Here is a 14759-nt window from a genome sequence, read left to right as displayed (position 1 = left end):
CCAAAGTATTTTTACTAGATCTATTTAATCATGTCCCCTCCTGCCCCTCCCACTGCCACCATCTCTCCTGTACACTGTAGCAGTGACCTATCCTTTGAGGTGTGGGATAGATTCCTGGTCAAATCACTTTACCCCTCTGTATCTGCTTCCCATAATTAATAAGGTGGCAAATGTCAGCTCTGAAGGGCTACTGCTTTCATGTGATGACTCAGCAGTTTAGGGGTTTTGTTTTCTTTTGCTTGCTGCATTTGGAAATGTCTGCAAAGGTTTGCCCTCCATAAGTTTACACCATGTGCCGCTTATATACCGAGGTTCCTGAAAAGCTTGGGAAGCAAGGCCTGATGGGTGGCTCAAATCAGAGATTGGCTGAGTGACCAAGGGAGTGATTAAGGATGATAAAGTTGTCACGTGGAACACTCATCACATTCTCAGAGTCAGAGGACTTCTAGCAACACAGAGGAGGTATAAATAATGGGGACTGAGAAGGAACCCAAAGAAACATTTGATTATAACACAAGGTAGCGGGCACATAGTAAGGCCCTTTTTGTTGGCTGAGCCTTATTCCTGTCCAAAATCCTGAGATAGGCCTGCCCAAGCACTGAAAAGAGTATAAAGAGTTGGAGCGTGGGTCTTCTGCCTACACAGATTCTTTTCCTCTGTGAAAGGCACCCAGGGACCCTGCTGAAAGTCCAACATCAGCGCTTGATCCTCAACTTTCAGGTCTGCCTTCTTGGAACTTGCAAACTGAATGTGAATATTAAGGACTGCAGTGTATGTTTCCTCCCTAAGTTATTTTACTGCAAATTTTAACTCACCACAGTCAACTACAGACCACATTGATAATAGCTCCTGTTTTCACATTAGAGACAAGGTCTAATAAAAACAAATCTTTTTTCATAACCAGAGAAAACCATCTAAATTTTGAAAGATGCTTTTCATGGTCAAACTGACAATACCTGCCAGTTGTACACGTCTGGCGAGTTTCAAACTACTTTCACGTGTACTCATTTAATCTTCGCAGAAAACCTTATATGCTCTGTTCCATAAACCATAAGGGAAGAAGTCAGGTTGGGGGTCTCAAGTCCTCCAAGCTAGTTGGCTCTAGGCAGAAAAAGAGCTACTGCCCTGCTTTCTCACACTTTAGTCCCAGAAATTTACTGTAACTAGCTGGCCCTCAAAGCAAAGAAAAACTGGTCCTTCTCTAGTCTTCCCATACCAACAACGCTGACACTAGCGTCCTGCAAGGCACAGCCTAGGATTTAGGGGCCAGGTTCAGAAAATATCTCCTTCGCGAATTAAACTCAACAACAACGACGAAAATCTTGTGCTAGCCTTTTAGATTAGACTAGACTCCCCTGAAGGTAAATGTGGCTAAGAGTGGAACAACACCCATATCTAACTAGAAAACCCAACCTTAAAAATCAACTCCTTAAGAGACTGTTTTGTGATAGGTTCTTCCACACATAATCTCACAAAAGCATCAGGGGACTGATTAAAAAGAACACTGAAATGCGCCGTGGTAAAAATGGGTGACGCCAAAGAGATAACAGCTACGAACCCAGACTCAGAAGTCCAGCTGCCAGGTGTTCAGATCTTAGCACTGCCCTCTGAGTAACCTTGGGAAGTTACTTTTCAGGACCTGTTTTCTCATCTGTAAAATGAGGGTGATAAAAACAGTACTTACCACATATGGTTGCGAGAATTAAATTCTTTATTGTATGTAGTATACCTACAACAGTGTCACATACGTGGTGAGGCCTATTATTACTACTCATCTACTCTGTGGTAAGACCAGCATCTAGTAAAAGTACCTGGAACATATAAGGCTGAGGTCTGTTGGATGAATTAAATAACTAAGCCTCTCCAATTTTCAAAGCACTATTTTAGGAGAAAAATGTGTCTAAGTCAACCGAGTATAAAATAGGACAAGGGCTAAAAGTCACCACAGTCTAAGAACAGTTGAAAAAGCTTTGAATCCTCAAGTCTAATTCCAGTTCTATTTAACTCAACCTGTTCCAGCTTCCACACATCACGGTCCTAAATCTCTGCGATTTGGGTTACATCCCAAAAGGTCATCCTAATTCAATCACCTTCTTACTTTGATAGTTGAAGATGACTGCTTACTTCTATTTCAGTGTCTTTAAAGATATCCTCCACTGTAAATAAATAGACATTACAGTTTTGCGGATCAGTTTTGTGAGGTTGAGTGGGTGAATCAACACACTCGTTTCCTAAAACTGCAAAGCCAGAAAAAAAGCTCTGGCCCTTTGATGACCCTAAAGGGTAGTCCCAGAGCTTCCTATATTAAATATCAGGACTAAAATAGTCTATTAAAAGGAGGGATTTTTCTACTCTAAGAAGTTATGTGATTTATTATCAAAAGCAATAATGTACAAAAAAAATCAAGTGATGTGATGATGACTTTTAAAACTCTGATTACTGCTTCTTTCTGAAGCAATATATACTTGCTTTATAAAGGGGGAGGTGGGGGGAGAATAAACTTAAGCAAAAAAGAGGGGATATACCTGTAACCCCATGATTAATTTGGTAAAGATGCAACTCCAGAATTCAGTAATATTGTTTCCTCAGCTAGGTAAGAAAAGCTAAATTTCACATTTGTTTTAAAATTGGACAGTATATAATTATCATTCCTACCTATTTTATGGGCAGAAGTCCAGAAGTCTGTCAACACGCTCTGTTGGCAAGACACAGGGGACAGAGACTGGTGGAAATAAAAACTAGTACATCCCTTGTGAAGGGCCATGTGGCAATTCCCAGCATAAGTGCAAAGGCATTTACTCTTTGACCCAGATATGTTTCTGTGGATTGCAGCACATGTACTTAATGATCCAGTGCAGTACTGTTTATAAGAGCAAAAGGGACTTCCCTGGTGGCACAGTGGTTGGGAATACGCCTGCCAATGCAGGGGACATGGTTTCAAGCCCTGGTCCGGAAAGATCCCACATGCCGCGGAGCAACTAAGCCCGTGTGCCGCAACTACTGAGCCTGCGCTCTAGAGCCTGCGAGCCACAACTGCTGAAGCCCGCGCGCCTAGAGCCCGTGCTCCACTACAAGAGAAGCCACTGCCATGAGAAGCCAGCGCACCGCAATGAAGAGTAGCCCCCGCTCGCCGCAACTAGAGAAAGCCTGCGCGCAGCAACGAAGACCTAACGCAGCCATAAATAAATAAATAAATTTAAAAGAAAAAAAAAAGCAAAAGGTTATAAACAACACAAATGTCTATCAGTGAGGACCAGTTAAATAAATTATGGAAACTCGACACAGTGAAAACCACACACAATGAAATGGGAACCATACTACTGTCAAAGAAAATGAGGAATTCTCTACATAGTGCTGTGGAAATACCACCCGTACATAGCAAGTGGAAAAAAGTTATGTTCAAATACCTCCTATACAAGAGATTTTTTTTTAAGTATATATTTCTATTTGTTTCCTGGATTTTGTATAAGAAAACACTAGAAAGATAAATAAGAAATTGATATAAGGGTGACCTGTAAGACCAGGTGGTAGTGGAAGAGTGGTTACTCAGTCATGGGTGGGATCAAGAGTTCCTATGTCTTTTTATGTATTTTCAATTTTTGAATCATGTGACATACATATGAAAAATCAACTTATTCAAAAAATAAATGGAACTTAGAAAAAAAGTGATGAGCTTTCTTGCCCACACTTTTATTTCTTTAAATAAATTTATTTATTTTTGGCTGTATTGGGTCTTCGTTGTTGTGCACGGCCTTTCTCTAGTTGTGGCGAGCAGGGGCTACTCTTCATTGCGGTGCACGGGCTTTTCATTGTGGTGGCTTCTCTTTGTTGCAGAGCTCAGGCTCTAGGTGCACAGGCTTCAGTAGTTGTGGCACACAAGCTCAGTAGTTGTGGCTCGCGGGCTCTAGAGCGCAGGCTCAGTAGTTGTGGCACACGGGCTTAGTTGCTCCGCGGCATGTGGGATCTTCCCGGACCAGGGATCGAACCCATGTTCCCTGCATTGGCAGGCGGATTCTTAACCACTGCACCACCAGGGAAGTCCCTTGCCCACATGCTCTAACTACTAAACCACTAAATCAAACACTGCAACTTTCCATCGAGAACTGATTTTCATCACCACTCATGTGCCATGCCCCAGCCCTTAAGTTACTGACGTGTCCAGAAAAAGTAGGCATGATATAAGTTCTTAACCCTTCTTTGAAGGGAGAGGAGAGCTAGCAATTTCATAAATAGGCTCATGGTATGACAATTTCTTTTTCCTTAGGGGATGATACAAATAGAAAAAGGAGTCATCTAATTCATGTATTGGGTAACAGTAGATAAAAATGATGGACTCTGAAAATGTAGAAACAAGATTGTACATTATGTGATACAAATTGTACAAAGCTGAGGGTAGGCCAAAGCTGTGGATTATGTAAGAGCTGGTTGGAGACATACTATAATTAGCAATCTGTTGATGTTCTACTTCCCATGTTCAAAAGGGAACACATTGATTTTGTTGGGGGATTCCCCCCCACTTGCTATTTTAAAGGACTATTTTCTAACTGCCCCCAGTTTCTCCAAGCTCTCAATAAATTTTAGCAGAACTTAGCAACACAGCAGTTATAAAGTGTTAAAACATTCACTCTAAACATTTGCCCCCAAATTGGTAGTATATCTGTGGTTTATATTTTTCCACATTGTATACCAGAATACACGTTTTTCTGCAGTCTGGGAGAAGTGCTTTACAATTTTTAAATAGCTTTCAAAGTATAAGCCCGTGTGGTTACAGCATTTCCTTCAAACGAAATATAAGTTATTGTATCATTCTATAAAATGTCTGTGATCTCCAGCCCTTAACTATGTTAAAATAAAAGTTACAAAATGTAAACATTTCTGTGGTTTCAGGATTATTTTCAAGCAGAAGGAACACACGCAACACTCACATAATCACTAGGACACTAGGACCAGTGGGCCTTTTCATCTCTCTTCCCTGCTTTCTGTTTCACCACCATCCAAATCTCTAGGCTGCTAGAACCATCGCCTGTGAGTAGGAGAAATATTAGAAATCCTCTACTCTTCATTTTGCAGAATGGAAAAGTACGGAGCCAGAGGGGGTGTAGCAACTCACCACGGTCACACAATCAGTTAACAGCAAAGAATTCATTCTCCTAAACGCCAATCCAGCACTCTTGACGGAACCAAGTGAGCATTTTAAGCTGACAGTTCTTTCCCCACAACCTTTTTATGAATGCAAGACCTGTAAGCCCCAGTAAAATGAGGCTAAGGTCCCCTCCCCTTCCTGATTCCTGCCAGGAAATCTGCATTACCTAAATCACCAGCTACCCTGGGATTTTAAAATAGAATTACCTTACACAGAGAGAGCTTGTTAATAAGACGGAATAATGAATGACTACTGCTGCTGCTCAGATTAAGGAACTTTCCATCGAGTCTGTCCAGCATGTCAACGACTTGCTTCTGTTTCCCTAAGAACATTCAAGAGGCAGCAGTTACAAAAGTACCCACTTTTATTAATGGCTTAATTTTAAACAGAAATTGTGTGGAGGATATTTACTAATCAACAGGAAGCACCTGCTGTGGGTTGTACATTTGTAGAACTGCAAACTGAAGGGAAGTCGGGCAAGCTTAGTGTTTGCTTTAACTGTCTTCCTTTTCAAGTATCTTCACTGATATACATACTGCTGAGGGTACCACCTTTAAACTTTGCAACAAAATGAAAATATTTCACATACTGAACACGGTGGTTCCCCCAATGGCACATTTTTAGAGAAAAGCATTCAGCCAATTGGATATTACAGATATGGTTCTGGCTACAGTAAATTAGCCGCTCCAGTTCTCAATCTGCCAGCCCCTGAAGAGGTTGGAATTACCAAAGCAACAAGATTTCAGGGTAACGATCCTGCATGAATAGAATACACAAGGCAAATAGTTCCTCAGTCAAAAACAATAAACACAAAAGCAGACAGTACAATACATCCAATTTACTTGACAGAATCAAAGGGACTTATTTTATTAAGATTTTTTTTTTTGACATGGGACTTTTTTTTTTTTTTTTAATTTATGGCTGCGTTGGGTCTTCGTTGCTGCGCGCGGGCTTTCTCTAGTTGCGGCGAGCGGGGTCTACTCTTCATTGTGGTGCGCGGGCTGCTCATTATGGTGGCCTCTCCATTGCGGAGCACGGGCTCTAGGTGCACGGGCCTCGGCAGTTGTGGCACGCAGGCTTTAGTAGTTGTGGCTCGCGGGGTCCAGAGCGCAGGCTCAGTAGTTGTGGCGCACGGGCTTAGTTGCTCCGCGACACGTGGGATCTTCCTGGACCAGGGCTCGAACCCATGTCCCCTGCATTGGCAGGCGGATTCTTAACCACTGCGCCACCAGGGAAGCCCTGATGTGGACCATTTTTAAAATCTTTATGGAATTTGTTACAATATTGCTTGTTTTATGTTTTGGTTTTTTGGCAGCGAGGCATGTGGGACCTTAGCTCCCCGACCAGGGATCGAACCCGCACCCCTTGCATTGGAAGTCGAAGTCTTAATCACTGGACCACCAGGGAAGTCCCCAAAGGGACTAATTTTAGAAGTCTCAATTTCTGAAAGCAAACATAGACTCCGAATCAGGGTGAAGTAAGCTAAACGTATATCCTCTCCCCAGCCGCGCCCTCAACCCACTCCTCCTTCAAAAATCGCTTTCGGAGGAAGCTGTTGAGAAAACAAGCAAACTGACAGCTTGACTAAAAGGCTCCACTGATTCAATGAAAGAATTTAAACCTGATACCCAAGTACTTCTATCCTAGAAATGCAAGATCGCACATCCAATTGACCAACACAATTTGGCTGTACAGAAGGACAGTGTGTATACGGAGGAAGAGCCAAGTTGAACTTCTCTGAGTAAAAATACATAAAATCATTTCCCCAAGAGCTTTGATGGGATAAACGTTCACTTATTTAGTGCAAAAGATAACATACTACACAAAACAGGTCAAACGTTTTACTTTAAAAGTGTGCCTCTTTGAGGAAAACTACCAGGTTTGATACTTTAAATCTTTTCATTCTGGAACTGAAGTCAGCAAGTAGACATGTCTTGTAATTTCAGTTTATTAATAGTTTTGTTATGATTTTTAAAACCAGATTACAAAATGCTTAACTAACTCAATACTTATTTTAAAAAAGTCCTAAATTTGGTGTATTATGACAGTTTACAAGTAGTAGCATTTCCTCCACCCACCCCCCGCCCCATTGCAATGTCAATTCTGTGGATATTTAAAAGTTTGTTTCTATTTTAACTAGCCCACAGACCCAATTCTTTAAGAGCTAGCTGATTTCTTTCTAGCACATGGTCTACAGACCCTGCTCATGGTAAGCTTCTTTCCACCCCCTTCCAAAAAAGTCAGCACCTTCCATCATGATGCACATTTTAAGTTAAAACTGTCAATACAACCCTCAAAATGCAAGTTTATTGAATAAAGCTGAGAAGAGCAGTAACAGACAAAAAACGCATCCACCTAAATAAAAAAATTCACATATTTACAAAGTTCAGTAACTGTCAGGTTTCACATGCAGAGGTTAATGCACAGGAAAATGTTGGTAGTAGTGTCTGGATGTCTTGAAACGCTGGAAGCAATGAAGAGACACACAAACACATTACGGTTTAGCTGTAGGTCAATTAACGAACCTATGCGGTCCCCACAGAGTCACACATTCTAGCTCTGATTCCTCCTTTTAGGCACAAGCAAATTGCCACATTCTTTGTAATGGTTCACAGTGACCATTAATGGTGTTGAAGTACAGTAGCAAGTTTAAATATCCCCTCATTTACAGAACCATCCATCCCATCAGGGAAGTATGCAACATGCTTCAAAGAATAAGAACAGAATTTTAAAAGCCAAGATTCTACTCATAAAAATGTGAATGGAGAAAAGCAAGTAGTGTCTGTGCAACACGGTGCAGTATTTTGTACAGAATATCGTTAAGGCCATGGCAGTCTATAAATTAAAACTGATATCATTAAAAGAACTTACTGTTGACTGCACTTTGAGTGCTCAACACGTTTGGAAATGCACTGTCTATATGAGTGCTGCTTAACAAAAGAAACAAAATCACACACAGTGTGAGGCAACACATAAGCAAGTGTACCATAGTTTTATCTACTACAGTGGGCTACGTAACAATTTACAAGTGCTCCAGTTTTAATATGTCCCTTTATGTGCATGGAGATCACTAAACTACAAAACATTTTCAGGTAAGTTTTTATACATCTCTGTATCATAGAAGCAAACAATAGACAGCATCAGTTCCTCACCTCTGTGTGATTGTTCAACAACCTGCAGCCGTTGTGCATGATTACATCAGATAAAGCAGGCAGGTCTAGAGTTGTCACAATAAACAAGATGTCTAATGGCACCAGACAAAAGAGTGCCAAACCTTACATCGATAAGAGAGAAAAATAAGAATTTTTATTTGTTTATAAGTATCTATTGTGCTGAAAGTCAACTTTATGACTGAATATAAAAAGTCAAGAGTTAGAGTGTCATGCAGCAGCACTGGTTTAATGACTGGAGAGAGAAAGAACAAACAGGTGTTTGAACAGTCTGACATTCTTAACACATTTTATTATATTGGCTGGAATGCTCTAAATTCATGAAAGCTTTTGAGAAAATCTTCAATTCCCAACCCCTTAAAAAAGTGTGTTGAACCAGGGAAAAGAAAAGAAAAAATATAGAAGTAATGATCTGGACAGATACAAAACAGCATGCCTCAGTTCCTCCCGTACCCCCAACTGCTATCTGGAGAAGAACTCTCAGAAAGCAGAATGTGTTTAAAATTCATCGCCCAAGATCTTGCCAGTGTAAAGAGCCAATAACAACATTGATCTGGTGCCTCTGTTCACTCTTTGCAGACCATTTTTTAAATTCCTAAGGTGTAATTATACATTTCACATGCATTTGTGAGATACATAAACATTTTGTTTCTATCCCACATGAGTCAAGCTAAAGGTTTTCTAAATACTGTGTGTGGCACTAGAAACTTCATGCTGTATCAAGTCAGTATCAGTATTAAGCTACTGGACTCTATAATGAAATATCAGCGACAGACATTTACTGAAAACCAATATAAAAACCTGGCCCAGAAAGACCAGAACAGAAATATGCAATTTTTCTTGATTTAAGATGGTCAAAAGTGTGTTTTTTTAAAAAAAGCTCTACACACTGTTTAAGACAAGTATGTATAAGAAGCCTTTTTGTGTGCTGACTTTATCATGACAACTCTAGCTGATTCTTTATGAAGGATTAAGGATACACATCTTCAGCAGTGCACATGAGAAATAAACTCTGAAAAAGGCAATTTCTTGGGTTTAGGAAGGACCATATTCTGGGAAGTACTTCAGAGGAACGGACAATAATTCTAAGATTATAGCCAGGAAGGACTGGAAGACTTCAGGAGATGCTTCAGCTTCTTCTAGATTTTGAATGTTGAATAAGCCACTGAAGTGTGATATCTAAAGATGGAGGGAAAAAAAGTGAAGATGTTGAGATATCAAAGTTAAGAAACTAAATATCAGAGAATATTTAAAACGCAGCTATTTCAAAGCATATGCTGGACCTGCCCTCTTCCTTTCTGCCTCTATACTACTATACTTATATAGATATCTGTATCTATCCTACTGTTCTTCATTCCCTGACCTTCAAGAGGTTAATCTGGAAACACGAGAGACTGAAGAGTCTCCAATTTAAAAGTTAAATTGTATACAGAACAGCTTGTGCCTTCCTTTATTCATTCAAAAGCTTACTGATTGCCTGTAAGATCAGGTATTGTGTGTGAAGCTCCAGGATGCAAAGAGACGGGAGAACCACTCCCTGCCCTCGAGGAGCTTTCATCGTGCTGGAAAACACGCAGGTAGTCGTCTGGTTGTGGGGGACAGCCTCCACAGAATTCCAGGCAAAAGAAAGAGCAAAACTCATAGAATAAGCAGAGGCGTGAAACTACGTGGAGCTGTGGCTGGATTACAAGTGATGAGAAGTGGCTGACGCACAGGGATGGGTAAGGGGGGTAGCCTTAGCTCATTGCTAAGGCTAGAGCAGGGGTTCTCAAGCTCCCCCTTTTCACATTTGGGGCTGGATAATTCTTTGCTGTGCACAGTGGAATATTCTGCAACATCTATAACCATGACCACAAGACGCCATTATCACCACCCCCCATCCTCAGCTGTGACAACAAGTAATGGCTCCAGATTATCTCCAAATGTCCCCTGCAGAGCTCAGTTGTTTTCAGTTGAGAACCACAGGCCCAGAGGGAGCCAGATAACCTTGTATGCCATTCTAAGATGCTCAGAAGTTTGGATTTTATTCTCAAGTCAACAGGAAGTCATTGGAGAATTTTAAGCAGGGAAACCATACTGTTTATTGTAAACTGTAAGTTTATTGTAGTAAGTTCAACAATGGCAACCGAGAAGGGCAACCTGGAAGGCTGCCAGTATACAGACTATCACAACAGGAAGAGGAAAGGGACGAAGGCCTGAAGCAAATCAAGTGCTGCAGGGATGGAGAGGAATAAAATGAGGGGCACGTTCAAAATACAGAACCTACCAGGACTGACCAAATGCAGCGGGTGAGAAAGGATCTTCCGGCCTGAACAAGTGTGTGTGTCATGGAGCTGCTCACTAACAGCAGCTGAAGGAAGAACAGGCTTGAGGAAAAAAGACTAAGAATTCGGCAGTAAGCACATCAAGTTTGAGGTGGAGGAGGTAGCACATGGAGATATCCAGCAGGTAGTTTCAGCTGTACAGATCTGAGGAAGAGATGGAGACCGGCAAGATAGCATCGTAGAGGTGGCAACTGAAGCTACAGTGGCCGAGAACAGCCAGGAAAAGCACTTAGACTGACAGGAGAAGGCAGCTAAGTCAAAACAAAACACTGAATTACTGTCCTTGAGTTCTCTAAAATGTGTTATCCACATAAAGGGCATGTGGGCATCTATTAGAAGCAGCACTCTATTCTCCAAGCCTGAAAGACGAGCGCACATTCAGTCTCCCAGTTTCCCAGCTAACATGCATTAGAGAAACTGTAAACCAAACACTGTATATAGATAACAGCCTAGAGCTGAGATCTGAACAAACACAACCAGGGTTGTGGAAACCATCATTTAACCCGACTGCCAGAGCAGGTCATTTGCACTTCAAAAGAAAGACAGCAGTGTGTAATAAGAGCAAAGCCACACTCATTTGAACTGAATGGAGGAAAAGGTAAATCTGAAAGTGAAATGACTAGGTTTAAATATTTAAGAAATTCACTTAGAAAAACTTGTGCACATTGGACATACGTCATATCCTAAAGACAGATGAATCCTTAAGATCAGAATAAAAGGCAAAGAAATAAGATATTCAGATGGAGAAGGAGTTATCTTCCATGATAAAAAGAGCCACAAGTATAAGCCATCTTTGCAAAGATCAGCTTCCCTGAAGTAATCTCTTGTATGTGTAGTTTGAGGACAAATTACTATTGAAACTAAGGTACCTCGTGTGCCACATTAGGAAGCTGGAAGTATAACATACAACCCATGTGCACTGAAATACTTTTTGGAGCAATTTAGTAAATTCATAAATTTGGCACTAAAATATGTTATAAAAAAGCTGAAATTAAGGAGGGTGTTCTGAGACTTCATTATTCAAGAAGTCTACCTGACTTGGCTGTTAGTTGTACTTCTTGCTCCAAATAAACAGGCTTTACAAACTAATTTTGAACCTAGTTAAGAGGGCATTAGTTTCCTTGGGCTTGATAATATGAAGTGAACCAGGAGTTCTACAATCACAAACCTGGTGACTATAGAGCTCTACAATAAACTGTGAAGACCAGCCTCAAAGAGCAAAAGAAGTTCTCATCAGCTCTCCTTCATTTGCTTCATAAGTGAGCTCACAAGGTTTTTTCAGCAAAGTATCTGGTTAGTTTGTCACAGCGGTAAAATAAAGGACTTTTTTTTCTCCCTTCGAACACTCTTTTCCCCCTATGTTGGAAAATACCAGAGAAAATATAAGGGAGTAATGGATTTACAGAATAGCACAACATACTAAAAATTACGGTTAGTGTAGTACAGGGTTTCTCAATCTTGCCACTACTGACATTTTAGGCTGAACAATTCTATGCTGTGGAGGCTGTATGAGGTTTAGAACCACCCTGGCCTCTACCCACTAGATGCCAGCATCACTCTCCTCATTACGACAACCAAAAATGTCTCCAGACATTGCCAAATATTTCCAGGGGGAAAAAAATCCCTCAATGAGAATCACTGCTGTGTAAGTAAATGCTCTCTTGGGGGCACAACTTAAAATTTAAGAGAGTTCCCCTCAACATCGGAAAAACATTTTAAATACACTCTAGTAACCCTAAGTGCTTGAATAGTCTCTTCTCAAATTAACTGGATGCTCCCAAAATAACAAGTCACTTACTCTATCCATTTAATAGAGGCGAGTTTGTGTCCATCAGCCAAGTACTGGGCTCTGACTGTTTTGGGTGCTCTTTAAAGGAAGCCCAGAATCAGCCAGAAAACCATCAATACTATAAGCTAATTAGAGCATGTTTGAGGGGAGGAGGGAAGGAGCCGAGATATGGACTGGAACTGACTTGGAAAACAAGTTAAGTCTGGTGAGAACCAATACATAGTGAATGAAGGTTAAAGAAAAAGTGTCAGAATGCCTTTTAAACACACTGTTTTGGCACTATTGATTTATTACATTTTATTCCAGTATACTTTTTCAATTGGAAACATGACCATGGAAGAACGGTCAGAGAGAGATAATTTGAAGATGGGGAAGGAGCCATGAGCCAAGAATGCAGGCAGTCTCTAGAAGCTGAAAAGGGCAAAGTAATGGCTTCTCCTCTAGAGTCTCCAGAAGGAGCACGCCTGTAATGTTAGTCCTTGTTTTTAACTGACAGCAGCAAGAGAAGATGAACACATCCCTGTGATGTCCACCATACGTCAAACACCATGCAGTTCATTTTCTCACTCCCTCTCGTAAGAGAGTTTTGAAGTTGTCGCCATCATCCCCATTTTATAGATGGGGATCAGGGAGTTGAAGCGCTCTGTCGGTGGCCAGTCAGAAAGTAACTAAGCACTGGGTGTTCCAGCCGGAGGCTGCCTTACTCCAAAGCCCACGCTGTTTCTAGCCACTACGCAGCACTGATGGATAGCCTCTTTTTATATAGTGACCCACAGAGAGAAATTTTTTCACCAGTGACCACCAAACTGGGAGAAGTAAAGGAGCCATGAAAATCCCTAGGTTCCTACCCATCTGCTTTAAGGCACATGCATTAAACTCTCCTTTCAAACTCTGGTTGAGTCTATCATGCCAGACGAGACTGAGCTTGAGAAGCTTTTGCCATGAAGGTATCTTTTACGGGTGAGTTTATTTTACTGCACTGTTACAGGTCTTTTCACTCAAGCAGCTGTCTTAACACTGAATAGCCTTTCATCTCATCAAACACTTCTGTTTATCTTTTCTTTTAACCTTTCTACTTATCTTTCTTTTTTCAACCTTTTGATCCTCTCCACGCCAATACACTTTTATTAAATAATCCCTCACCAAATTAGTTAAGAGACTAAAGTTGAGTCAGATATACTTATTCTTTAGGATACTGTACTGGCTTGAATCGTGTCCCCTAAAAATTCACCTCCACCTGGAAACTCAGAATTTACTTGGAAATAGGGTCTCTGCAGATATAAGATGAGGTAATACTGGATTAGGGTCTACCTTAATCCAGTAACGTGTCTTTATAAGAAGAGAAAATAGACGCACAGACACGCACACAGAGGAGAAGGCCATGCGAAGCCAGAGGCAGAGAATGGAGTGATGCATCTACAACCAAGGAACGTCAGAGACTGCCGGGAACCACAAGCCAGGAAAAGGCAGGAAAGGATCCTCCCCTAGAGCCTTCAGCGAGAGCATGGTCCTGCTGATACCTCGATTCCAAACCTCTATCCTCCTGAACCTGAGAGGATAAATTTGTGCTGTTTCTAAGCCACCCAGTTTGTGGTACTTTGCTATGGCAGTCCTAGGAAATTAATACAGACATTAAGTAGATAAAGGGTATTCTAGCCTTATCCTTTAGAGTGCTAACATATTGCAGTAATATATTGTGATTTTGATACATGCAAAACCATAATAATGCCTATACACCGATTTTTGTAAAGTCTTATTTCAAAAACATCATCTTGTTACAATGCACAGCTGGACACTGGCTCTGCAAAAATTAATACAATAAATTGATATCACATAATGCTTAACTTCATGTCTCTTTTGCATTTACTTCTTTAAATAGCATGGAGCAGATTCAGGATATTATATTTGTTGTCAAAAGGTATAATGTGTACTCTTTTTCCTGAGGCAAAAGCAACAGTATTTTATAAGGGAAATCACTTAAACAGAAATGGAGATAATAAACAGTAAAAAGCATGAGACATCCCTTCTAATCATACCCACTTCTTCCACAAACACCAGTCATTTCTTACCTATATTATCCTTTTCTTTGCAAGAAATTGAATAGCAGCAAATTTCTCTATCCTGAATAGCAGACAGATTCCTATAAAAAGCAGAATTAAGAAAATAAGTCTGTGCTTAAAACAACTGTTATCTTTTCACTCGCTGCTCAATTTTGCTTGTTTTTTTAATTACTATACAGAAGAAATTATTTTATTAATACTAAAATTTTACGGGGACTTCCCAGGTGGCGCAGTGGTTAAGAATCCACCTGCCAATGCAGGCGACAAGGGTTC

General features: G+C 40.7%; 1 protein-coding gene across 1 annotated transcript in view; it reads right to left on the bottom strand.

The window, feature by feature from the left end:
• Positions 1 to 7428: 7428 nt before the first annotated feature.
• Positions 7429 to 14759, bottom strand: part of ARL8B (ADP ribosylation factor like GTPase 8B) — a 59741-nt gene continuing 52410 nt past the window's right edge. Inside the window, exons 6-7 of the mRNA XM_036868626.1 lie at positions 14496 to 14566; positions 7429 to 9492 (exon numbers count right to left, since the gene is read on the bottom strand). Coding sequence (XP_036724521.1) covers positions 9443 to 9492; positions 14496 to 14566 — 121 coding nt within the window. The 3' untranslated portion in view covers positions 7429 to 9442. The remainder of the gene's footprint in view (positions 9493 to 14495; positions 14567 to 14759) is intronic.

The sequence above is a fragment of the Balaenoptera musculus genome, chromosome 11 (assembly GCF_009873245.2).
Source record: "Balaenoptera musculus isolate JJ_BM4_2016_0621 chromosome 11, mBalMus1.pri.v3, whole genome shotgun sequence".
Lineage (NCBI taxonomy): Eukaryota > Metazoa > Chordata > Mammalia > Artiodactyla > Balaenopteridae > Balaenoptera > Balaenoptera musculus.
This window is presented reverse-complemented; position numbering and strand designations above follow the sequence as displayed.